Source organism: Cygnus olor, chromosome 22 (genome assembly GCF_009769625.2).
Source record: "Cygnus olor isolate bCygOlo1 chromosome 22, bCygOlo1.pri.v2, whole genome shotgun sequence".
Taxonomy (NCBI): domain Eukaryota; kingdom Metazoa; phylum Chordata; class Aves; order Anseriformes; family Anatidae; genus Cygnus; species Cygnus olor.
Window position 1 is genome coordinate 7,232,459 of NC_049190.1, and position 26,994 is coordinate 7,259,452.

Consider the following 26,994-nt stretch of genomic DNA (forward strand, 5'->3'; position numbering starts at 1 on the left):
AATATCTCAGGGTTTCAACCCTAGCATGTGCGTAAAAACCTGGCGTAAGGAACTCGAGATATGCCGTGGCATGGCTCGCAGGGGCCGGAGGTGGCGGAAGGGCTGGCCCCGAAGCACAGGCTGTGCTTGCATCTCGGTGAGCAGCCCCAGTAGCAGGCTGATGTTTGCACGTTGAGTTTTAGCTGTCGCATGGCTTTGCAAGGGTGGCCCAAGGTCAGGTCTGGCGCATCTCGCAGCCCAGCAGAAGCCTTGCTCCACCTGCAGCTGGGCACGTCGCCCCTCTGAAAATAGAGGCAAACCCCGGGCTATGCAAATCCCGTCCTTTTGCTATGGATTTCAGCTTACTGCTCATCATCAGTGTTTCCTTTCTGAACAGCTGGGGCAAAACCCGCAGTCTCTCCCTGGGCTTTGGGAGGCCTCTCTGTCTGTTTGGGCTGGCTGCCACGGAAGGGACGAAGCTGCTGGTGTGACGGGAAGGCTGGGGCTCTACCCCCACACTGTCTGCCCTTCACTTTTGGGCTCCTCTGACCCATGCTTTGTGTCCAACAGGCTACCCACGCTATCTGGTCATAGGAGACCATCTGTCTGGAGAGCATCACTTGAAAATCCTGAGAGCTGATCTCCAAGATGACGCCGTCTACGAATGTCAGGCCATCCAAGCAGCCATCCGATCCCGACCTGCCCGGCTGACTGTTCTCGGTAAGTCCAGGCTCACCATCACTCAGAGTTTATTTGGGGGTTTTCCTTCCTCGCGGATGTGGAATGTTGTGTTGTTAAATCAAGACGACTGGAAAAGAGCCTGTTGTGAGAGTAATGCTTTGTGATTTCAGGAGCGACAGCGAAGGGAGGTGTTCAGGGAGCAGAGCAGTGCTGGGACAGGCACGGTGTTTGGTACTGCAGCTCCAAATCCAGGTGCCCCTTCAGGAGGGCATGTACACAAATTTAAGGCCATGAGGGGTGTCAGCGGCATCAGCGTGTTATGCTGTGCCCTGGCTGTGATGCTGTTGTGTGCAGGACCAGGAGGAAAAGCTGGTTTTCCTACTGGATCTTTTATCCTTGTGCACTTGTTGGTGATTAATCTTTCCCGTGAGCAGCACAGGTGGATGGAGCATGGGCCTGCAAACAGGGGGCTGCTCCCAGCATCTTACAAAGCCCCTTGTTGGGTGGGAGATGGAAAAGGGGCTTTGCTGATGGGTTGGAAAAGTATGTTGGGTGCTTTTCAGGAGTGCTGGGAAAAGGCAGGCTGGACCAGTGAAACTTCCCAGTATGGACGTGGCTTCAGAGAAATGAATGCAAATGTTGTTCTTCTTGAAAATCCTGAACATAAAACAGTGTTTTCTGTCTGTATTGCTTCCAGATATATATCCTGATTATTGAAGTCCAAAGTGAAAGTATTGATGGTTTTTAGGTTTGTTAAAATTAAAGTTTGGATTTGTTTTGTTGGTGCTGTTGTTGTTTTCTTAGTTAATTTTCGGGGGAAAATATCATAGGATGTAAACCAAGAGTTTTAGTGGCTTTAGTCAGCTCAACGCTAATTAGCGCTAAGCAGCCAAAGAAGCGAATTAAGGATGTAGTGCTGGATGCAGGCGTACCTCACAGGAGTCTGCACACTGCCGAGAAAACGAGCTGTAACTTAGGGTTTGTAGCATCCCATCCATTCGGTCTTCTCCCTGTGCCACCCTGTGCAGCTCCCTGTCCCCAAAATCCCCCAACCACCGCCTCCTCCCTCCCTGCCCCCACTGATGATGACGATTTCTGTTCGATCCATCCTTCTGCTCCGTGAACTCTTCTCAGCAGCTCCGAGTTCTGACATGCATCCCTACGGGAGCAAAGCCTGGAAATAAATGGGAGAGCGGCGCAGGGCTGCCGGTGAGGCTTCCTCGCTTGCCATCAACCTCCACAAGCTGTGCCGCCTTTCCTTCCCTCTCCGGGGCTGCCTCCTTCTGCTGCGAAGTCGGAAGACGTTGCTGGAGCCAGACAAAAGAAATAATGTTATTTAATTAGAGCTAAAGATTTCAAAACTAATTTAGTCCCAGGGTGCACAGGCGTATGTCAGTGCTCTGAGCTGCTGCGGAGCATTGATTGAGCAGAGAGATGTTTTTGTGGATCAAAAGGAAATCGTTATTATCTTTGGGGTTATGGAATGTGTTGAATAGATGGTAGTTAATGTTTATGTGAATATACATGGTAGCTGCTAATTGGTACATTTACCTAAGATGTTCAGCAACTTATGTTTGCAGCATGCTCTCCTTTTAAGAAAATTAAAGTTACAGCACATTCAATTTAAACCCGATCAATGAGAAAATGGGGTTTGCAACCCACTGGTAGCCCATTTCTCGCTCCGGCTGCACTTGTGCAGATGTTCTGGTGAAGCTGGAGGCTGGCCGGGGAGGTGTGGGAGGTGGCATGTCACGGGCAGATGCCTCCAGCACCCTGCCCAGATGCATGTGGTGGGTGGTCATGGCACCGCAGCACCCTTTTCTCCAGTTTGGATCAGGGTGTGCTGGCTCAAGGAGCCCGTGGTGGTTGTGAGTGAAGCAAGTGCCTCCGGAGCGATGTGCATCTCCAAAGTTTTGGTTGCCTGGGAGGTGAGCGATGCAGCAGATGCCATCATCTGTCTCGTCTGAAGAAGTCACATGTGGGGTGTTCCTCGCCACTTCTGATTGCTGTCAGGGCTGATTTTTAAATCCAGAGGGACGGTTTTCCTTAGAATTGTAAAAGTCTTCTGCTCAAAACCCAACCCAACTCAAGCCCGTGCTCCTGGAAGCCCCAGCACCCTTCTCTGCCTCTGGGGAGGGGAGCTGGGCTTGGGCTTCCAGCAGCCCCCGTTTGGAGGATGCTGCTCACACCTCCAGCATCCTGACAGGTGGAGGGGATGGAGACCCCCCTCCTGGAATCTCTGTTGTTTCCGAAGGATCCGTGTGGAAGTGGAGCTTCATGGTCCTGCTGGCGAAGCAGCCGGCTGCCCCCCACCCACGGTGCTGGACTGGCAATGATTTCGTAACCCCTGCGGTGGCGATGCTTTCTCTTTATTCACCTGGGTTCTTGCAGCATTTACAGAAGGAGGTGACGTGCTGCGGCTGTTACCTGGGTTATTATGCAATAAAGCAGTGTACGTGGCCGCTGTAAAGCTACACCGCTGTGCAAATAATCAGCAGCTCTGTGTCCACAGCTATGTACAGCTCTGCAAAAAGGAACAGGACCTTGGGCCGAGCCACGAGCCCTTCCAGCTCGTTCTGCACCGCATCCTCCTGCAGGTGCCCAGGCTGTCCACACCGGGACTTCTCACGCTTCATCTTTGACATGAAACAAAGCCCAAATCACTGTGGTCTGCCCAGCTTCACCCAGGGTTGCTGGTGAAACCCTAGGCATTGCATGGGCAGGAGGGGATCCCCAAGACCTCCCCAGCATGCAAACCATGCACATCTCAACATGGCAAACAGTTTCCTTGAGAGCCTTTTGCAGAGCTGTGAGGTCCTCGTGGCTCAGAGTCCATAGTGTGGAGCTGGCTCAGGGCTCTCTGTGCTGGGCCATTTCACCCCATCCTCCTCTGTCACGCCCAAACCTTGTCCTCTGACAAATACCTTTGCTCACCTGTTTTTCTGCATGGGCTGGTGTCGCCTTGTCCGTTCTTGCCAGCTTTTCCACTTTCTTGGTATCAAGAAATCCCATATTGCCTCCAAATTCGGTTTCCAACTGCTGTCATTCATGTCTGACAACAGCTTTACGGGTCTGCTGCCTCCTACTCCCCTGCTCAGATACAGAGCTACACCATATTTTAATTAAATATTAAAGATTTTGTCACATTGTTTTCAAATCTACATGGTTAAATGTAGTGGAACAGATCATTCCATAGCTTCAGAAGTCCAAACACTCAAGCAGATGAGCTTATTAGTGTCATCAGCATTGGGAGAAGTCTTGTGTTTGTAGAGTTTCAGGCACAGATATTGCTGGGGTACCTGGCTAACCCATCCTGAAGCAGAAGGAGACCCTTTCTCCAGGTGCAGAGCCTCATTCCCTGCTTGTCCTCCATCCTCCCATTGCCTGCATTGCCCCAGGGACAGTCACCGCTCTCCATCCTGGGAACACCGGCCCCAGCAAGGAAGGCAGCAGCTGGTAACAGGGAGGAGATGGGATCTGGGAGATGTGGAGGCATCCACGTGCCTCACAAAAGGACCAAGGGACCTCTAGCAGGTCATCCAGCACTGCCAAGGCTGCTTGGATAAGCCCCTCAGATGCACCGTGAGCTTCAGGGAGTCCCTAGACCCACAGCAGGACCACGTGCTGGGAGGGCAGGGGCTGTTTGGCTGGTTCCAGAAGCCACTGGAGGGCTCTCTGCTACCTGGCACATCTTTAATGGCAGGGCTTCTTAATTTATGATCTATTTAACCAAGCTGGGGTATTAATTAAATAAAGTAAGAGCCTGATTAGGACTTGGAGAAATTTGAAAATAAAATCAGACAGCAATCGAGTGAAATTGCAAAGCAAACACTTTGGCTGTAACCACCGGAGACTTCCCTCCGGTCTTCCATCAAAGCTGGGAGCAGCGAGGGCAAATACAAGAGATTATATATCCAACAGATGTGTGTTGTTAAAATATGCATCTGCCAGCCGTGTAGCTGAAGGTGCCAGAGGGCTAGCTCATGGAGCCTTCTGCACTCGGGGGACCGTGAACGAATTGGAGGCCCTGCCAGCCGAGCTGGGATTTGCAGACACGTTAATTAGTGTTGAGTTCCCAGCTCTCAAACGCAACCAAGCGAGAAGCTTGGAAGGCAGTGTTGGAGGGAGGAGAAGAGGGGGAAGAGGTGAGCCCTGGCTCGCTGCGCCTGTCCGGCAGTGCTGGGAAGCCAGGAAAAGGCTGCAGGAACCAAAACTCAGGGGTTGTATGGCTCCACAGCCCAGCGTGGGGAAGGGGTCGATCTCAGAGGGATGCTGGTGGGAGCCTGGTGACAGTCAGGACAAAGGGACCACAGGGGTGTGAGGATGGAGACCGAGGAGTGAGTAACTGATGTGCAATTAACTCATACATTCACCTTTCATAGTCTAATTCTCCCCGACCCCCCCCCACAGCCTCTTCCGATATTAACTCTGCCTTCATGTGTGTCCCATTAGAAATGAAGCTTTCTTAAATCAACATGAATTATTTAATGCTACAGATTAAGTTAATTTGAAGTGAGAGCTCCTGTCTTATAAGATGGCACAAGCCAGGGACAGGAGAAGAGGAAGGTCACCTGGGTGCCAAGTGCATTCCCATTCAATCACAAGCCTTTTACTCTTTTTTTTTTCCTTTTTATTTTATTCTAATGTCTCTTTCTAGCCTAGTCTTTCCAGCCCTCCCCTGCAGAGCAGAGTAAGCTGTTTCTATTACCAAAATGATCGTTGGCAGCTTGAGACATCTGCGTTTCCCAGCTTTCCTGCTCTTTAGCAGAGTTTGATCAGAAAATGAAGAGGTTATGGCCTGGGAAAGGCCATTTTTCAGTATCAGTTTGTAATGCCAAGCTGCAATGAGAAAATGTGGAATAGGGGATGTTTCAAAGCCAGAACCGGTCCAGCCTGGAACTATCTCAACTATTTTTCTGTACTTTTTAACAGAATTAAATTCTTTGAATGCAAAATTCAGCCTGAAACAGCATGCAGAGTCAGAATGTCAATGTGGAACAAAAAAAAAGGGGGATGAAAATGCAATCATTTTCTTCCAGATTGTCTCTTCACCTTGAAACACTTTTGGTCTTCACGAAGACCTTTTCTGCTGGGAATATTTTCAGTGGTGAAATAGTAACCGGTTCTACTGAGAATGAGACAGCAACCTCAAACAATCGAGTGCAAATCCCAAATAACTTAAATGTTTGATGCCGTGTCTGAGCAGCTTAAGTTTACAGCACTCAGCTGGCTCCTCTTGCTAGCGGTGGGGGGACGGGTGTCCTCACATGGGTGTCCATGCAGTTTCTGGAGGGGCTCGGGTGCCGAGCACCCTGTCTGGAGGAGGAGGAAGATGGCAAGCATCCGCACCAGCTGTGCTCTCCTTGCTTGGAAGGGAATGAACAAAACCTTCAGGGCTTCCATCCCTGGGAAGCCCATCTTGTTCTGGGTCATTGTGCCACATGGGACATAGCCACTGGCCTCAGGCTCTGCTGCCTTCATTAGCACAGAATAATGTCTTACTAATTACGTGTGTGGCAAATACATGAAGGGCTTGGTTTCACAGAAAAGGGACGCCTGCCCTTCTGCTGTGTTTGTCACGCAGATGTAGAGTACAACATACACGTTTTGGGGTTCCAGTAGCCACGAAAATGTGAAAAGCCACTGCCATAAGGATGCTGGAGGGACCTTACCAGGAGCTGCTGGGAAATTTGGAGCTTTCACTGGTAGCCCATTTTGTGCCCTGCTCTCGCCAGCACCATGGTGGTCATCAAGCCTGTTCCAGTCTGATAAAGAAGCATGGGTAATCTGCCACTGTGTGAGCAGGAGTTGGAAAAAAATAATCAAATCAAATCAAATACATTTAAAATGATGAATATATTCCTTCCCAGCAGGGCAGGACTGCATCTTAGCAGTGACTGGTGTTTAATCGCACCATTAAACTGGGAGTGAGGAGCCCAGCGTTGAGCAGATGCTGCCGCCGCTCGATCAGCCCCAGGCTCAATGTGGTCTGTTCACGACATTTTAGGGGCAGTCTTGCAAAATTCGGGTTTTCTCCCAGCCCTGAGCCCAGGGGTTAGTCGATGCTGTGGAAGCCATCATGGTCTACACGTCTAGTCCTGGGTGCCGCAGGGCTGGGCTTGGATGAGGAAGTGAGATTTGTGTGCCTGGAAGCTCGTGTGTTCCCCAAACTCCATCCCTCAGCCAAGCGGCAATGCCACTTCTCCTGTCACCCTTCACCTCGCCTCTGTCCTCAGCACTGCAACAGCATTCCTACCCACATGCTGAAGAGCGAGCGACCAAAGAGTAAATCGGAGCAGAGGCATTTAGCAATGATTAATGTCAGGATTCTTGCACCGATCTGTGATTTCTTGTCTTGATGCAGGGAGGGCCTGACCCATGCTTTTATCAAGCACGAAGCGGTTGGCTTTGCTATCGTGAGTCTTGTGGTCTGTACTGAACTGATGGATGCAGAGCACATAGAGCTGATAAAAGCCCATCCTCAGTCTCTTTGGATGCCTTGGTGGCTCCGAAGATGCCATGAAATTGGGGGGGGAGGGGGGTAGCATTTAATGTGTCCCCCCTCTCTGCATGAAGTGCCAGGTCTGTCTGTACTCTGGGGTGGCTGAGCATGACGTCAGCCCATGTTGTGGGCACGGTGCTGCCTGTGGGACAAACATCTTTTGAGGTGTCCGCAGCTGGTGCTGGGGACCTGCTCACCTCGCTGCTGCTCTGTGCTGGCCAGGCTGGCAGATCTTAATGAGGCCCACAACCAGCGCAGACATTTTGGAGCCTCTGGGCCAGGTGAGGCTGCGCAGCCTGCAGCACCGAGCAGCCGTGGCCCCGGGTGTGTGCCTCAATGGGCAGCAAACCTAATTAAGGGCTCCAGCACCACCAATTTCACATCATTTTAACAGGGGGCTCTTGCTTGCCGTCAGGCTCAGAAAAGCAAGAGGCCAAAAAGCAGAGGCCTCCTGCTGCGTGTCAAAATCCCGCCATCCTGACATGCTGACCACATGCACTGCTGCGCTGTGCCTCCTCCTGCTCTCTGCGTCTTACCCCAAATCCTCCCCAGTCTGCAGTGCTCCCTCTGCCACCCCCTTGGCATCGCACAGCATCTCATGGCTCCTGCTCTATTCGGAGCCCAGGGCCTGGGGAGCTTCACGAGGGGCAGGGGGAGCCAACGGGGCTCCAGGCTGGGCCTGGGGCCTCTGGGCCTGGTCCTGGGTGCCACCGAGCAGAGCCTGGGTCCTCCTTTGCACCCTCCCTCCATGTACATGGAGACAGTGGTGGGCTCCCCCCTGACTATGCCCTGTTGGACCACTGCTGCACTGCGTGCTGCGTCACACAGACCAAGCATGTGCATGTGCAAAGCTCCCATTGCCTCGCACACCCACACACGTTCCTCCCTCTCTTGCCAACGAGACAAAACTCCCCCATCTGTATCCTGCGCACACTGCCCTGCATCTGCACCAGGCATACACACACAACTCCTCCTGGGCCTCGGGTGTGCAGCGCGCCCCTCCCGACACGGCGCAGCTCGCAGTGCCACGTGTGTGGGGTCACGGCCGTGGGCGGCCACTTGGGTGGGGACATGTCCCTGCAGGGAGCCCGGGGGGCTGCCAGCGACCTGACACTGGCACTGTCTCCCTCTCCCCTTGGCAGCTGGCAGAGAAGAATGAGGCCCTCGGAGCGTGACATCACCTGAGCGACAGCCCCCGCTTTCCTATCGATCCCCTAGATGAAAAATGAGCCCAAGGCTCAGCAGGGGCAGGGACAGCCAGGAAAGCAGAGAAAAGGCTTTGGGAGAAGGGTGCAGGACAGCAGCAGCCTGGGTGTTCCTGCTGCCTGCCAGCCCTGCACCGCTGCTTGCGGCTGGCCCAGGGGGACGTGCATACTGGTGTGGTTCTGGCTCCCAGGTAACTGGGTTGCTGAACCCAGCGATAAATTTCTGTTTTTGTTATGGATCCAATGCAGTGCTGTCTGTCCTGGCGTTCCTGAGTAGTGTTTGCTTCTTGAAGCCTCTGTTGGAGAGGCTGACAGATGTCAGCTTCCCATCCGAGGCTAGGACAGGGATTGCTGTGGGGCTGTGGCATCCTTAGCAGCCTCTTTTAGCCAGACTTGGCGTTCAAAATTGGATAACCGTCTCTTAATGATTCATCTGTGGGTGTCCTTTGTAATTGATGAGCAAATAACCTCTCCCCCAGGATATTCACCTCATGCTGTAGTAGAGGTTGGACAAATGGCCCTCTGGAAGGGGCTTTTAGTCCTTCTTTGACATTAAAGGGTGCTCACATTAAGAGCTGACTGTGCAGATACCTCAGGTTCATCCGGGATAGCAGCAACCTCCCCGCTGCTTCCCAAGAGTCTGCCTTTGCCCGGATGCTTCCTCACCGAGGTGAGCAAAGAGTTTTGGCTCTAGGCTCCCCGCAGCCCCTGCCAAGGTGCTGAGAGCTGCAGTGGGATGAGTGCTTTGGTAATTCGTTAGCAGGTGGCTGAGGTTTGCCATGCGGGGCAAGGATGCGGGTGCTGAGCTGCAGCGGTGCGGAGGAGGCGAGAGCTGTGGTAAGCACGCGGTTTTGTGGCTGGCGGAGCCGCGCTGCTGGGCTCCCATACCCCGACGTCCGCAGGGTGGGACAAGGGATTGGCGGCAAATTGTGGATTTAACACCTATGATGAATCTCCATTGCAGCATGAAATGAGAAAGGAAAAGGTAGCTAAATGGAAGATCTCCCCTGGGCATCAGGAGGCTGCAACTTATGAGCAGTGGGGAGAATAAAATATATATATATATTTATATATATATAAGGAAAAGAAAAACAAGAACTAGGAAAAAACTTGTTTCCTTTAACTAAATATTGCAGAACTTTTGCAAGCTGCTGCTTGCAGGTTAATAGGGACACGGGCTAAAGGCCAGGGCTCAAACCCATGACACATCAGAGCTTTCCAACTCTTCTCTGCTCTTTCCAGCTTTCCAACTGCTTGTCATGATCAGGGACAATGAAATATTATGGGTTGCTGGTCCTCAGGGTCTCATGGGGCTTCATCATGGCACCCAGCATAGCCTGGACATGCACCAGCCATCTCCTTTGGGACATGCCAGCAGAACATCCTTCCCTGGGGAGTGCCATCATGCCCGCAAGCTTCAGCTCAGCGTTTGTCTCCCAAACACCCCCAAACACTCCCCACCACCGCAGCATCCATCCCTTGCTGCCCAGCAGTTCAGCAGCTGCTTCTGTAGGGTTTGTCCCTCTCCTGGGCATTGGTGTGGCTCTCTGGGACTGGAAAGCAACCCAAGAAGTGGTTGGTTGAGCTCCTGTTGAGGTGGGCATGGGAAGCAGCAGCTGCCAGGAGCCGATGGCCAGGCACACAGGTAGCTGGGCTGGAGATGCAGGAAGGACAATGGGCTTGGTGACAAAATACAGGCTCAGCACTTGTGGGAAAACCCTGCGTGCTGTCCTGGTGGTGTGGGCAGAAAGGGAATCCAATGATTTATGGCCCAGATAGAAGCACATGAGTTCACTTCTGTGCTGCCAAGGACTCCACGTGCGACCTTGAGCAAGTCCTTCAGGCTTGGATCCTACAAAAAGGAAGAAAGGCCTGGGGAGAAGCAGAACAGGAAACTCTGGGTTATAAACACGATCTGCCTTGTGCCCCATGTTCATTGCACTTACGGCTGCAACATGGATGGCATCCAAGAGAAGGCGGTTTCGTGCGGTCAGTTATTTCTGGGGCTGGGCAGCAGCCAAGCAGAAATGCTGCCGAGTCATACTTTTGGACACGAGAGTCTCTGTTCTCCTTCCAGTCGTAAATCACAAGGCAATCGTGCACTGCTCCCTGAGGCCCAGCCTCGTGGGGAGGATGCTCTCATGGCCATCACCCCCCGGTGATGCTGCGGGATGCAGCTGGCGCCGGGTCCCAGTAGTGCGGGAGCATCGGTGGAGCCGAGGCAGCTGCTTCTTATTCAGGTTGTTGCTAGGGGAGCTTGCACAGATTTCTCGTAGTGGGCGAGAAGTGACTTTCAAATCAAGAGGCAGCATGAAAAATTGCAAAGGGAAAATAAAGTCTTTTATGATATCACATTTAATTGCTAACAAAGGAAAAAAATCACCCCTCCTGCATTTGGTTCACCGGCTAAAGCCCAGACACCAGCTGCCCCATACGTGTTTGATTCCAACTGGTAGGTTTAAAAGATGCAGAAGGTATTTAATGATAATGATAATGATTTACATTTATATAGTTCCTTGTATCCACTGGGATCACAAAGTGCTTTATATATCTATGGATAAAAATATACTGGATAACAAGCACTCCATCCATCACCAAATCACAGCCACTTCCCAGCGAGGCAGCAAGCTGTTCAGGAGAGGGTTGCTGCATCTCCAGCACTGCTCTCCCTCCCCACTGCTGTGGTACTTGGGGTGCTGTACGGTAATTTTGTAATAAAATCAGGTGATAAAAACACTTTAAAAACAACAATGTCGTAAAAAGGAGAACCCTCGCTGTCATAAAGCTGCACACAGCAGAACAGGAGGGGAAGGCGGAAGGGAGAAGGTTATAAATAGGGATTGTCGCTGTCGTGAAAATCTGCTCTGGAGGAGAAATGTCTGATAGCTGCTCAGGCCTGGAAGCCGAAGAGCCTGCCCCAGTGACAGCCAGGCTGGTGGTGGCATCTCCGGCAGGACAGGTGCCTCCAGGCTGTGGGTGCAGGATGACCTCCCAAGCTTCGGTTGGAGGTGGCACCTGGCAGAATCTCTGAGGTTTGAGGGATGCTCCTGCCTCCATGCCCCATCGGTCCTGTTGAACACCAGGGTGCTGGGCACAATCCTGCCACCATCCTCGCATTGCTGGATGAGTGCCAGCATCTCATCATCATTTGTGGAGCCAGGAGTTGGGCTTGATATTGCCTGTGGGTCCCTTGCAATTCAGGCTGTTCTGTTCCATGCTCCTTCCCACATCAAGCATCACCGGCCCCACACCTGGCCCTACAAGGAGCCGCTCCACCGAGCCCCTGGGCTCAGCAGGTTGGGTCCAGGAGGCAGAGGCAGGAAGGGGGAGAGAAATCAAGTCCCTGCACAAGGCTCTCTGAGACATTCATTCAAAATTCATAGGCACAAAATTGCAGTCTGCATGGATTTGTTTCCTTTTGGAAATTACAGGAAACTACAGGCACCAACAACTGTTATTCAAATAGCCACTTTAGATGATTAGGATAGCAGGAGGCTGTACTTACACATGCAGACCCAATATAATCAGGCGCCAGGCAGGGTGGGGAGGCACGGCCGGGCAGAGGGATGCTGGAGGAGCTTATCAGCATAAGCAGGCGGCAGGACAGCTCTGTGGGGCTGAATCCAGCCCCAGTGCAGTGGTCTGAAGCAGGAGCATCCCATTAGCTTGAGATGATAAAGGAGAGTGCTGGTAGAAATCAAGAAGGGAAGTTTCCACCTGCCTGGAATTTATTTAAAAAAAAAAAAAAAAGTTACATGCACACACAAAACCCTGAGCAAATATTGTTTTGAGGATTGGCCTGAGGGTCAGCAACAAAATGCAGGCAAAACATCCGAGCCACTGAAGGGTGAAAATTGTGTAATAAATATAGACTGTGCAGTGTGCGCGGGGAGAAGCAGAGACTCCCAGTTGCTCATTCGGTGAAGCAGCATCCCTCCCAAAACCCGGGCTCATCCTCACACGCCCACAGCAACCAGCCAGCCCCCCCTTGGCCCCTGGCAGTAATAAGAGTGATCTTAAGTGGATTTTGGCCAGAGCCAGGTGCTTTCCAAGCCCTGCCTTCCCTCTTATTCCTTTTCAAGTGCTATTTTCCAGTAGTATTTTACAAAACTTCACAAGCTTTTAGTCCCAAGACTTTTGTGAAGAAGCTGTTGATAAATCTGGAGTAGACAGCAGGAAAGCTTTAGTGCTGTATTCTGTTTCTCTACATTGGAAAAGCAGCTTATCTGCTTCAGAAGGTACAGGTTCCTCCTCCTTATCCACGCCAAAATCTTATCTAAACTGGTTCAGGTGGCAGAGCTGAGAGAGGGAAATAATTAAGCAAGAGACAGGTGAAATGCTGGCATTATTATTTCTTAAATGGCCCAAACCTTTTACCTCCTGATTTTTTTTATTTTTTTTACTAGTGACACGTAACAAGGGAGAAACCGTTTTCTCCACATTATCTTACCCATCCACACACACAAACCTGCCCTCCCCTCCTTCCTCACCAAACTATAAATCTTTTTTAACTGGTCCTGTTGGCAAGACAGAGAAATAATTAAGGCGAAGGTGGCTGAAATGTTGATGTTATTACTGTAATGCAGCAGCCTGTTTAGTTTCTTTGCCAATGAAATGCAACCAGGGGAAAATCAGTTTTAAAGATTACCTCCCAGAGATGCAAATTGAGGAGCGGAAACCATGTAGTCAGGAAGAAATGGTCTCAAACTAGGAAACATTTCAAAGTCTGTGACAGTCTCTTAGGGGCTTTTAAGACCACAATTTACCTTTTGACTGCATTCTATTTTCTCTGAAATCCTTTATTTCCCCCTTATTTATTGACTGGAGAGACAGCACAAAAACGAGAAAGTGATTCTCCAGCCGCTGGTCTTAAAAATCCATAGAAGAAAATTATTCTCAAGGGGGCATTTTTTTTTGTTGTTGTTGGGCTCTTTCGCTCTCTTTTTTTTTATTATTTTTTTTAGCACTCTCTGTGAACCAGGGCTTAATTGAATCACTTTGCCATAGAGCCTGGGCTGGAAGCTATCAAGGTCAGTGCCGTCGGGGGGCGAGGAGCCCTGATTAGAGAGGTGGGAGCCACAGCAGCACCACGGCTCGCTGCCAGCCACGTGTGCCCTGAAACGTCGGGTCCCTTCGTCTGCACGTGCTGGGAGCCAGCGGCTGAGCTGTGGCGATGTGCTGCGGGGGGCTTGCAGTGCAGAGACAGCAATCCGGGTGAAAGAAAGAGGCATCTCTGCTGCTTGGGTCAGCAGCTTGCTCTTGGATTAGCATCTCCCTCTTGGATTAGCATCCATCTCCTGGATTAGCACCCCTCTCAGCGCAGCAGCATGAAGGGATGGATGAACCTCCACAACTTCTTTTTCAGTCTGCGCTGTGATTGCACGCTCCTTGCCGGGGCTCTCCACACCCTCGCCATACGAGCACACACATCCCCATCCTCACTCAACCCCTTCCCACCAGGCAGGCTCCAGCTGCAGAGCCCAGATCCAGCCCCGCGTCCCCCTGCCCAGTGACGTCCCCGCTCCGCATCCCTCTCGCTCCTCGCACGGTTGTCCCTCCTCAACACACGCAAGTGTGACGCATGCATCTGTGCCTGTTCCCTGCTGGGAGTGATGCTGAGATGTGCAGGAACGATCCTGCCGACGTCCCACGGAGCTGCCCTAGTTATCCCGGCCCCAGCTGTGAGTGAGCGCAGTGCCCCGGCGAGCCCCTGTCATGGCTCCGCTGGGGAGGAAATAACTAGATTCAGAAATAACGCAGCAGTTCAGGCTCCTATGGGCCAGAACGGCTGCAGCCCAGTAATTAAAGCCTAGATATCGGAGATTAGATCCTTTCAGGCCATCCAGGCAGTCTTTCTGCTGGCTATGTTTAAATACTCTGCTGCTTGCAGCCCTGCCTTTCAGAAGTGCCTGTGCTGGGACATCTCCTCCCAGGCCTCTGTCGCTAACATGGGTAGGTAATGGTCCATCCTGGGAGGCAGGCGGTTTTCCTGGGTGCTCCTTTTAAATCCTCCCATGTCTTTCTTCTCTCCCATCTCCTTCCTTGTTCCGAAGCAATTTGGGTCATCCAGGCCAGGTCTGCCCTCGCAGATGGACCAGCGGTGGAGTGGGAGGGACCACTGCCCTGGGAGGACTGGAGGAAGGTTCACAGCCTTGGGAAGCCTCCCCTTAGATCCTCAGCCATGATTTCCCTGCACAGCCTCCTTGGATCAGGCTGCTCCATTTTCTCGCTGCACGTTCCTCTGTGGCTTTCTCCCCAGGCAGGGCTTCCAGGTGCATTGTGTCAAAGCGCCGCTCAGAGGTACCTTTGACTGGTACAAAGGAAGCAAGAGGGCTGGAAGAATAAAACTGCAGAGGTTTGAAAAGTTTCCCTTTTGGAACCCAGGGTTTTGCTGCAGTTGAGCTGGAAGCAAGCTGATTTGGGCAAGGTTTCCACCAGAGTGAAACCTTTGATTTTCAGCCCACCTGCCTTGAAAATTGCTGCCCTGGGTGTGCAGGTCGACATTTGCCTCCGTGGGCTTGGACGTGTCCCGTGGCGTGCTGTGGGGTGCCTGGGTCCCAGGCTCTCCTGCAGGCTCTGCTGCAGGCAGGGCGCGTGTTGCACCACAGGAGAGGTTTGGGGGTTTTGTGTTAGCTGAGAAATTAAATCAGCCATTAGCACCCGTCTCCCAGCTTTCTGGGTCACCTGTCTGCCATTCTTCCCTTCCTCTACATCTTTCCCAATTCCCGCTAATGCTGCAGACTCTGGGAGAAAGTATCCCCAAGGATGCAGCACCTCTGTGGGGTACGGTTCCCCCCAGCCCCAGCAGCAGGACCCCCCACTCCTCTCTGTGCCTCCATTGCTGTGCTGAGAGCACCCTCTCCTGTCTCAGCTGTCTGCACTGCATTTTTCCAGCTTGCTTCCCTCACTAGAAGCTGGTGCTGAGGCTCCCTGTCACGCGCTGGGGTCCCAAGCACGGGGCGAGGATGGGGGTCTGGGAGCCAGCACCCACCCCTTGTGCTGCTGGCGGCAGCACTGGAGGCTGCGGCGAGAACCAGGGGCATATTTAACTAAAACCCATTTCTAACAGAGGTTTGCTATAATTACTAATTAGATCTGGTTATAATTATCTCTCTCTGCAATCCCATACCTGCCGCAGAATAGCTCTGCTTCCTCCTAACAATTAGCAGAGAAAAGTCTTTTATGATGCACTGGGTGATTGCATTGCAATCGCAGCCTCCGTGGCAAACGCTGACTTATTAAAGAAGGGCCGATATTTACAAAAGAACAAATTAGGCTAAAATTAACTGGAGTAAATTAAGAATATCAGGTTTTTCATCTGTTTCCCTTTCTTTTTTTTGCCTCTGGGTTCGCTCCTAATGCTCCGTGTTGATTGAGTCACTTGACGGACAAAATGATACTGAAAGTGGTCACAAACCATCGCCCGGCTCCGGTCTGCCCCTGTGTGAAACCGGCTCTTGCCTTCCCCTCCTGTGCTCCTCCCATCTCCCACTGCCCCACAGTGCTTCTGCTATGGGGCAGGGCCCACCCCACACCTTTGTCTGGGCACTGAAGCTCTGGCGTTTGCAGCCCCCTTTAATGACAGAGGCTCTGCCCGCACTCCTCTGCCGTGCGGCAAGCTGGCTCGGAGCGCCCATCACAGGCTTCCTGCTCGGGGAGTAGGATTTCTCATCGCAATATCAAGGGGGATGGATTTCCCCCAGCGATGCTAAACCCAGCACTCACTCCTACTTACGGCACCTTAATAACTCCAAAGTGACTTACAAAGTGACAACGCAACGAGGAACGTGGTGGGTTTTTAATAGCACTGGGCCAAACAAAATAATCATCAGATGATGAGTTGGACTCGATGATCCATGTGGGTCCCTTCTGATTCAGGATGTTCTCTGACTCTATGATATGAGGCTTTTTTTTTTCAGCCCAAACTGAACTCCTGGTGACCGAGTGTGATTTCTGGGAGCATTGATGCTCTTTGTAGATATCCAGCCAGTCGGCGATGAGGAGAAGTGGCAGTGGTGTGCGATCGGTCACATTTGCTCCTCCCACATAGGCAGCTGAATTATCCTAATTCCTAATCATCCTAATCCAGAACCAGAGAAGGAGAACAAGTGCTTCCAATTCACATCACACCCGAATGTCTAGAAGAGCTGGGAATCAGCCAGCTACATCTGTGGGCTGGGCCAGGATGTCTTTCCTGAGCGCTTCCTCATCCCTTCAGCAGCCTTCTTGCACTGAAGGGGAAAATTAACAATGCTCCTTGCTTCAGGGACAATGCCTCCTTGCAAATCATTTTCAGAATCTGGCAAGAATGATTTTTTTTAATTGCAAAAAGCACGCAAGGGGTTGTTGGGAAGAGGAAGCCATTTCAAGCTGGGTTTCTAAACCAATTCAGGTCATCCCAGGCTTCATGGAGGGTCTAAAAGAGGAAAAACCAACCCCACTCCAGGCACAACAGAAGCCAATTTTTCCTTGCCCCATTTCTCAGCCTACCTTTGTATTCACATGGCTCAACAGAGTTAATCAAATTGGTAGAAATAAGCCCAAGGCAGGAGCAGCAGCCTTTTTTCCATTGTAATGAATCATATGTTGTCTTAACACACCCCTGCTCCTTTTGCTGCTGTCCTGACCTCTCCGTGATGCTGAACACCCTGTTCCTGGTTCGGATCTCCAGCCAGCCTTTGTAGTGCATTGTCAGCCCTAATTGCCTTCTGCTCAGGCCCGTAGCATGTACAGGTCAGCGAGGCTGCAAGAACAGAGCAAAGGAGGATGTAGGAATCGGTGTATCAGTCCCTGGCTTTTCAGGATGCTCGCGGCACCAGGCACCCCACAGAGCTCAGTGCCGCACCTCTGCAATGTGTGGGGATGGCTCTGGGACAGAGGGGATGGCGAGGAGTGGCCAGGCTGTGCCATCCCCATTCCATCTGGGGTGCGAGACCGTGCTTTAGTTGCAGATGAATAGCTGGAGAAATAATTACAAGCTAATTACTGGCTGGGGTGGGGTAGGGGTGGAAAATGGGCTTGTAGGGGTCCCTGGGGGGTGACAGTAGGGTGACAGCAGGGTGACAGCAGGGTGACAACAAGGAGGCTGCACTGTGCCCGTGCTGGACCACTCCTTGGTGGAGGCAATGCAGAACTTGGAAGGATGCGTTTGTGCTTTGAGGTCCCCCAAAGCCCCCAGGCCAGCAGGGAAGGAGGGAGGGGAGCCCATTCTCTTCGCAAGCTGGTCTCCATGCTGCAGGCTGTCACAGTGCTTGTTTTGACCCGGGAGGGCTGCGGTTTAGTGACCAATATCAGGGCTGAGGTGGCAGCTGTCACTTGCCAGCCTCTCTCCTGCACCTGGTGCCAGCACAGTCCACTTGTGTAGGTGATTTGGGACTCAGCCAGCAAGCCCTTCGTGTCCCTGCTCCAGCAGGACAGCTCTGCCTGCAGAAGCTCTCTGAGCCCCCAGCACAGTCCTGCCCGTATCTCCATCAAGGGTCCGTGCTCCCAAAAACCCAAAGGCAGTGTTCATGGCAGCCCAAAATTTCCTACACAGATCGGGTCTTTTCTCACTTGCAAGGCTGCAAGTGAAGTGAAGTTGCCACAACTCCGGCACGGGCCATGGGGTGTTGGCCCGGGTAGGGTGCAGCAGAGGGGATGCGCCCTTGGTGGGCTAAGAAAGAGCACGTGCCCCAGCCCAGAGCTGGGCAGCCCAAAAGAAAACCTCCTCAGTGTTTTCTCTTCACAAACAATCCCCAAACAGCCTCTGATGCATGTTTGACTGTTTACAGATGTGTATAACCTTTTTTATTTGAGGCGAGGGTTTGTTTGTGAACCTGCTGCTCAGAGGCAGTGGGATGAATGCCATCGCGGGGAGGCTTAGAAACGGCTGCGCTGCACAAGAGGCACTCAGAAGCCACGTCAGGTCCCCAAAGCCTTGAGATGGTGTGAAGAAGTGAGGGAATTTCTAGCAAAAATAGAAATGCTTTGCTGCTGTTATTGGTGGAGTATCCCAGGGTCATGTTCTTGAAGCTTTGCTGTGCTGCAGACTAGAAATGTGTTGGCTTTCCTTTGATGAAAGGCTCCGGTCCTCCGCTGTTCAAACAGATTTAGGAGCTGGGCTGAAAGAAAAGTGAGAAATGATGCGACAGGCGCAGTGCAGCTGGTACGCGTTCGGTAGCACTCAGGCAGCTGCATATGTTCACTGCCCATCCCTTCTGCCCAGCAGAAGCCGAGGAAGATGTGTCTTCTCCCAAAAGCCATCAAAGCCCCCGAAAGCTCTCCTGGAGGGTGGATGGACCCTGTTCTGGGGAGGGTAGGAGCAGCTAGGTGGACATCTGCGCTCTCTTCTCCCTCTCCAGAGTGATTGGTTCACCCAAACTGTAGTTTCTCCCCAAAAATGCCCAGAGCTTGCCAGGTGCCACCATCCTGGAAGCAGCACAGGGCTCACACCCGCAGGCAGTGTGAGAGCAAGGCAGGTTGTGCTGCGTCCAGCCCCGTCCCCCTCTGCAGCCCCTTCCCGTCCCCCTGCTCTGGTGCAACATGCACCTAATGAAACAGCAGCAGATGTTCCTTTGATTTCAATGTACTCAAGACTTGAACCCAATGCAAATGGCATTTTGCATCCAGCTGTACCGAGGCAGCCTGGGGGCAGTCCCAGGATCTCCATTTGTGGGTTTCCCACCTGCATCGCAGGGCTGAGGGAGCTACGTGCTTCCAAAATCATCCTGGGGCTTCCCCAGAGGGTTTCCCACCAGCTCTTGGGAGCAGCCTTGCCCTGGCTGTACTGAAAGTCCCCTCGAGGCAGCATTGTTGTCTGCAAGAGAGCATCACTTTGGCCTGGTGGGACTTTTTTTTTATGTATTTTGGAGGTTCTCACAAAATGGAGTAATAATTGAGAAGGAGAGCAGTCGATAGCGAGTAATTCATCTGCCAGATTTAGCTTCGCTTTCCCCTCTAGGATTGCAGCGAGCCAACTGCAATTTCCTGACCTTATCTCCTCTCTGAGTGGGTAAACAACAAACAAACTCTTGTGTTGCAGCCTGGAGTGGGTTGAAGATATTCACAAGCCAAGCTGTTTTGTTTGTCGCCAGCTGGGTAAGACGGGACTTTCTCCTCTCCTGTGCATTTTGGCCACCTCAGCTCCTCCCCGCACAGACTCAGAGCAGGAGCCCTGTGCCTGGGGAAAGCACGGCCGCGCCTCCTGCTTTTCACCACTTTCCAGTCCCTTAGGCAAATGTGGCCAACCTTTCTCCTGCATTACATGGATATGTGTCCTGCGGACCCAAAACTACCTTTTTTCTCTGCCTGGGTGACTTTTCACACCGTTATGGTGTGCTGGGAAAAGAAATGGCACTCCAGGCTGGAAAACGTGAGTAACATGCACCTGCCACTCACAGAAACCCATGGTCCCCAATCCCCTGCCACTGGTGTCCTGCTGTGCCACTGCATCCCCCGGAGATGGCGTGAGGATGGGCAGGACCAGCATCCCACGGGGACAGCACGCCCTGTGTGCAAGCTTAGTCTGGAGTCTCCCCTCTGGCAGCAGGTGGAACTTTGCTCCCACCATCCCAGCCCTCCCCAGCCCTCTCTCACCTACCTCTGAGCTGCCTTTCTGCTTCAGAACCTCATCAATTTTTCAGTTAATTGTTAGACATCACTCCCTGCCGACTCCTACCCCGACATCACTTGGGTCCCCACTTCCCCAGCTTTCTGCAGCTTCTTGCTCACCCTCCATCTCCCAGCCTGCTGCCCCCAGGCCAACCCACCCTGCCCATCTCACTGCCTCCAAATCCTCTGCTCAGGAGAGAGAGGCTATCCTCAAAATTGAGAGTTCATAAAGTCACGGCTTTCCAGAACATCCATGGAGCTTAGTGACTTTTTTTCAATCACCGGTAAATTCACCTAATTTCTTGTGCGAGTCAAAGCTGGCAAACAAAGCTTTGGCTGGAAGAGGATAGCAGAGGGATTTGCATTTGAGAAGGAGTTCACACATTTCATGTGCGCTTTCCTGAGATGAAAGGTTAGGCGTGGGAAATCCCAAAACATCTGTTTTGACATGTGCCAGCCATCCCCCTTTTGTTCTAAACCAGCACTTTTTTGTTTAACAAAGTTGACCTAAATTCCTAAGAAGCTCGGAAATAACCAGAATGGAAAGCAAGTCACTTCCCACCAGGTGCAAAGCTCTCCAACCTGCCCAAAGCACATCTTCCCCTTTCTGCTCCCAACAAAATCCTCTCTCCTCATGTTCCCTTCCCATCCAGCACACCCTGAACTTCTCCTTTTGGCCACTGAACATCAATAGGCACAAAACCCTCGCACCCGCACACCCGTCCCAGCGCATCCAGCTGCTGCCTCCAATACACATACTTCACTCTTCCCCATCTCCTTTTCCCCTTTCTTTCTCCCCATCGCCCAACCACAGCCGAGGGTCAGCAGCCCGAGTGATTAAAATCGTAGGCAGCAGAAGGGGGCTTTGATGGATGCTTTTGGTAATGCCGGTAGCGTCTCTATCTGTGCACCCTGCCAGGGAAATCCATCTTCTGCTGCACCAGAGCTATGGTAGTGTAACGGGGGCTCCTGCAGCCCTCCGCACATGTCCTGGGACACGCTGAGCATCTCAACACCTACAGCAGCCATTGTCATCTTTGGCCTTATCAAGAAGGCATCCAAATCGTCTCAGATGCTGGAGCATCCTGCAAGCCTTGCCTCGGGGCTCCATTGCTTGTGTTGATTTTTTCCGTTGGCATTTATTGTTTTCACCAGCTTTTCTTAATACCTCCGGGAGCCATTTGTGGGTCAAATTAAATGAGAGCTGTGCTCAGTCTGTTTGGAGAGTGGGAATGATGTGAAAGGTCTGATGGAGCCCCTCAAAACAAGGGTCCCCCAGGGGATGGAGAGCTGGTACGTCGTCAACAAAAATAGCATCGCCTCGCAGCTTGTCCTGTGTCCTCTGAGACTGCTCTGCCATGGCTGACAGGGGTCGTTTTTGCTTGGACCTGTGACAAAACTGAGCTCGGGCTTGGTGAGCAGACAGATAGCTTGTCTGGGGAGCTGAGATGTAGTTAGCGCTGCGCCTGGCAGTGGTCACGTCGGCGGTCTAAGGAGGAGAGCAGACTTCGGGGACACGCTGCTCTCCAGCCCATGGCATTTCAGGGATGATAGAGGGAGGAAAAATATCTAGAACTGAAGGGGAAAAAAAGAATCAGAAGGAAATAAAGCAGCTGTTTCCGCTCTGCCGCAGCAGCTCACAGGAGCTGTCACAGAGATCCCTTGTGCTCACTCCTCTTTCCTCGCCTCATTTCCCAGCTCAGGCCAAACCCGTGCCCATGCTCCGCCAGCCCCGCTCCCAAAGAGGAACGGGATCGTGAGAGTCCCTGCCCACAGCGTGTCCCCTGCTGACAGGTTGTTGCCTTTTTGCTATTGAGTTCTTAATTAAGAAGGAATAAAATTCCACCAATGCACACATTTTCCCTGAAACACTTCATCAGTCAAAAAAAGAAAAAAAATCAATATCCTATTTAGGAAAAAAAAAAAAAAAAAACATTCACTAGCAGATTTTGGACCAGCTCTGGGTAGTATGTTGGTGGGAGAGAGAGGAACAGGCCCCAAACCTTCTCCAAGCCTCCCCAGGGTAATGGCAAGCAGAGGACACTCCTCGTCCCACAGCAAGCGGAGAACTCCAGTACCTAATAAATTACATGTCCTCACCTCGGTGAGCCTCGGAGCACCTCTCACATCTTGATATTTTACTATTAACAGTTGTCAAGCTGTAAACTGCTCATAAAGAGAGCATCCTCAAGGTTCAGTTTATCGGGGGGTGGCAGGGAACCGTAACGTGCGCTTTTCTTCCATGAGCATCGGGGTCCAGCTGGCGTGATGGGCTGGGAGGAGACTGCTGCAGGGAGGACGCAATTAGCTTGGCTCTGCTCTCCGCTGCAATTGCTTTGGCTCAGCTGGCTTTGTTATCTCTTCCTTCACGCCATTTCCAGTCCCTTTTCTCTTGGCTGTCTTCCTCTGTTTGCCCCACCGTTTCTGCTGCTGTTTTTGCTGGGCTGAAGCCAAGGGAAGCTCCCCCCTGCCTTGCCAGGTGCTGCCCAAACGCACCCCAGTCCTCCAGGAAGGGGACACCTGTATCTTTGTGCTCCTCTCCGGGAAAACACCAGGACGCAGCAAACTAGCAGTCAAAGCCATTATCCTCAGGGTTCTTCTGCTGTGTCTCTGAGCAAACACCGCTTCCTGCCATTGCAACCCCATTTTGCTCCCCTCCATCCAATTTGCGGGCTACCAGCACAAGCTGAATTAAGGGGTTTGGTGCCATGGGGACACGCTCAAAGGAGGGAGCTGAGAGCGAGCAGCAGCCGGGGGGAATGCCCTCCAAACAGACGTTTGAATTGGGTAATTTATCTTAAAAAGGGGATCTGCTAGCGGTGTATGCAGGGCTGAATGATCTCAGGAAGGGATTCAGGGCAGGAAGGCAGACAAGGGCATTTGAAATTTGCGGCTGGGAGACCGAACCTTTCCCAAACCGCGAGCGACTGAGCTGTGCCGCGGCTGATAACCAGCTTCAGAGGGGGCGAGACATGGGTCAGTGCTGGGAACATTGCGATTGATCGTGGAAGGGCTGTTCTGGTTTCCTTCAAAACATCTGGCCCCAGCCAGCGTCAGAGATAAGGCACCGCCGTGCATTGATCAGCCCCATCTGATGCTTCCCAGCTACATCCATAATGATTTGCTCTGCCCTTATTGCTCTTGTGGCTGAAGGACAGAAGCAGAGCTGGAGCCAAACGAGTGTTGTGCTGGCATGCAAGCTTGGCTAATCCATGGCAAAGCTGAAATTGGTCCCTGATGGGAGATTTTGGAGTAGATTCCAGATTGGAGCAGATTCCAGTAGATTCCACAGGACTGGTAGATTCCAGCCCTGTGAGACCTCCAGCATCCCGGGAAATGCCTGAACCCCACCAGCAACACGTTGACCTTGTCCAGGTGCTACCCTAAGACCACCACTAAGCCACACATCTCCATCTCCTGGTGGTCTCCCTGCTGTGGGCTTGCCCTGAGTTCCTCCTCCCAGCCACATATCCGAGTGGGAACCTCCCATGCAAAGAGCACAAGGAAGAAGTGCAGCCCATCCCCACCTAGGAACAAGGTAGCTCCAAGGACTTCTGATAGCTGAACAGCCAACAGGAGTATTGCCCTGAGCTGGGCTGGTAGATGCTTGAAAACGAGGGATCAGACATGGCTCAACCTCATTTTCAACAGCCTCAAATGGGGATGAGCTGCAGGCAGCACCCCACACCCAGCTGCCACCAGCTTTGCAGCTGTCCTCGTCTGCTTGCAACCAGCCCATCTCCAGCATGTGCTTTAAGGTCACAGGCAGACAATCTGTGCTGAAAACAGCTCGCTCAGCGCCTGGAAGCACGTGTCTGTGCCCAAGCACAACCCAGAGCACCCCTCATCCTCTTGTGGCTGCCCAGATCAAAGGTGAGATCGGAGCTTGCCCAGTGGGTGCAGCCCAGCATGGGCAGCATCCTAAAAGCCTGCACGCCACCCTAAAACCCTGCACACCACCTCATCCTGAAGTGAAGGGGAGTAAATCGTCTTCATCCTTCCCAGTGGCCAGATCCAGGCCTTTTGCCCCCTTCCCCAGTGTGGGGCTGCGGTGCAGGAAAGCAGTGATAACCAGCTGCTTTGCAGGGCGGACATGATTTGAGGGAGAGCGTGTGATAAAGCTGTGGCCTTTAGGAAAGCAAGAAGAGGAAAAGACAAAGCATTCCTTTACCTTAAAAAAAAATAATAATAATAATAATCCTCCCAGACCCAAAGCAAAAAAAAAAAAAAAAAAAAACTCTTCAAATTGCAGCCTGGGCATGACAAGGCATGCCTGTGATTTCTCCATAAATGACAGAGCAGCTGGCATCTGCAGGAGCAGGCAGGGCTCCTCTCTGTCATCATGGGCCAGCTGAACCCAAAGCTGCAAATCCCAACTGGGCCAGGCTGAAGAATGGCACCGGGCGAGGAGAGGTCAGAGCCCGAGCGACTGCATCAGCTGCAGGACTGCAAAAGGGGCAGCGGTGGTGAAAATCAGCAGGAGAGCTGGAGTTACAGGTGCCTTTTCCTTGATACTGGGATGGGTCCTTCCCCTTCAGCCTCATTGCTTTGCAGGTGTGCAGGCCGGATAGTACCCCGATAATATCCCAGTAATTCCATGGCACCTCCTGGCTTTGCCGGAGCAGCATCACCCGGGTGCTGGGCTGAAGCTCAGGGCTTCAGGATTCCCCCTGCAAAACTGGCGGCCGGCGAGGTGGGGGTTTTGTAACGAACAGTAATAATCCCCCTTTCTTTTTTAAACAGTTTGAAAACAGATGACATGCGGGAAAAATAATGAATTCAGGTTTTCGCCAGCTCTCTCTGATCCGTCAGTCTGCACCGAGGAGCTGTGCTGCTGGGGAGGAGGAGGAGGAGGAGGAGGAGGAGGAGGAGGAGGCAGAGGAGGCAGTGGGTGCTGGCCTACATCCCGTGGGTGAGGACGTGATGGAGCCCCTCTGCCAGGAGGAGGCTCAGGCACGCCCTGCAGCGGAGGGCACCACCAGTCCCTGGGGGGGCTTCCTCCTGCGTTCCTGTCTGAGAGGCGGTGGAAGGTGTCAGTGGCAGAGGGACGTGCTCAGGGCTCCCCGTGTGTCCCACCTCTGGTGTCCCTGGGCTCAGGGGACGCAGGGCTGAGCCAGCCAGGGGTGGCAGTGACTGCAGCGCGGCTGAAGCAGGCCCCATGGCTGTGCCTCAGTTTCCCCTCGTTGGGACGAGTGCCGGCCCCAAGCTGGTGCGGGCGCACGTCAGGGGATCCCAGTAGTGAACGGGTGTGTTATGATGGTGAGGAGGACACAGCAGATAACTTTTCCTCGCTCCCTCCCTCTGTCATCCCCCCGACACATCTGGCACGCTGTACCCTGACCTGCCTCCATCCCTGGCAGGCAGAATTGGAGCCATTACTCACTGTCACCGCGGGTCACGCTGCCACCTCCCTCCTGAACTCCCTGCGGCTTAAAGCCAGACAGTCTGAGGGCCAGGACAGCTCTTCTCAGGGAAAAGCAAAGCGAAACAGCCCGGCACAAAGCCCCGTGCCGTGGAGAGGCTCAGCTGGGCTCAGCAATGATGCTGGGAGCTGGGGCTGGGCTGGGCAGGATCCGTCCAAGCAGTGCCTTGGTCAGGGGGAATTGCACAAGGAACCGGCAACTCTGATATATGTGCTGGGATTATGTTTTCTTTTCAACTGGAAGAGGAAATTTCAAGTTTCTTGCTCTTTGTGGAGAGAATCTTTCCAGTAAGCAATCAATACCGGGCCAGCTACCTGCCTGCCTGCACGGCATCAGGCTGTTTATTAGAGCTCAGAGGGGTTTGCCAGAACTTTTAATTTTTTCTCATAGAAAAGATTTTTCAGTGGAATACAAATGCTCACTTATCCTGTGTCAGACCTGTTCGTGTTTCCTCCAACAGCTCATGCTGCCCAGAGCCTGCTTTCACTTCCAGAACTTTGAAATTTGGTTTAATTCCAGCACGATGGAAAAATGCAGTATTTAAAAATTGAAAGAATCTGGGACCGAAGTCCTCTTCGGTCTGAAATAGCCAAGTGCCCCACAGCGGCTGCCCTCCCCATGCACCGCTCAGGGCTCTGCAGAACCTGGGCAAAACCAGGGCTGTGAAGCGCCCCGGGGCTGGATGGCCCCGCACACCCCAGCAGAGTGCTGTCCCACCCCACAAACCCAGCCTGCTGACCCGAACCAAGCTGGGAAATGCAGGGCTGGACAAAAACCGAGATAAATAATTAGGGGAGGAAAATGGTATTTGCACCGTTTGCCTCCCGTGAGGTTTTTAATGTGAGGGGGGTCTGTGCATCGCGTTCGGCTGCGGGCAGATGGACAGACAGGTGCAGCAGCAGAGGAACGGGGATGCAGGGTGTGCGGAGCTCTTGTCCTCCTGGCAGGGGTCTCCATGTCCCTGTCCCCTGCATGGGATGGAGAGGCGGCATCGCTGCTGGCACCCGCCCACGCTCTCCCGGCTCAGACACACACACACGAAGAGCCACAAGACAAATAGGACCGAGAAAGAGATGCGCTATTTAAACTTTCATCACTATTTTTCTCCCTTGCTCCCCTTGTTGCTTTTGATTTATTTTTTAGCGTGTTTTCCCCAGGCTGTGCTGGTTGCCTGCATCTGTTTCCTCTCCTCCTTCGCTCCGCAGCAGCCAGGCAGCTTTCAGAGGGCACCCGCGGGTGCCCTGCATTTTTCAGGCTGCCCAGAGCCCCGTCCCATCGCCACCCTTCCCAGAGCCCAGCACAGGAGGGGCGTGGGGAAGGTCAGAGTCTTTGGGTTACTTGGCACAGGGGGAGGATTTTGTGCCATCTGTTGCACGGAGGGCTCCTGCCTGACTGCCAGATGTGGAGGAACCCTCCGAGCCGCTGCCCATCCATCCCACGCATCTCAGCAGGGCCAGAGGCTGGTGGCACATGGACAGGGCTGAATGCTTTGAAGCGATGCCAAGGTTTGCACTGTAGCCAGCATGGCCCCTGTAAATTGGCAGTGCACAACATGGGCTGAGTTTTTTTTTCAGTAGAGCGCACGTAGGGAAAGAGGACACAGGCGGCTTGGCGT

General features: G+C 52.6%; 1 protein-coding gene across 5 annotated transcripts in view; it reads left to right on the top strand.

Moving 5' to 3' along the window:
- The window catches only part of KIRREL3 (kirre like nephrin family adhesion molecule 3), a 318,683-nt gene that overhangs the window by 237,149 nt on the left and 54,540 nt on the right, over window positions 1-26,994 (top strand). For all 5 annotated transcript variants that reach the window (XM_040534284.1, XM_040534285.1, XM_040534286.1 and 2 more), the window contains one exon: window positions 550-699. In XM_040534284.1, coding sequence (XP_040390218.1) covers window positions 550-699 — 150 coding nt within the window. The remainder of the gene's footprint in view (window positions 1-549; window positions 700-26,994) is intronic.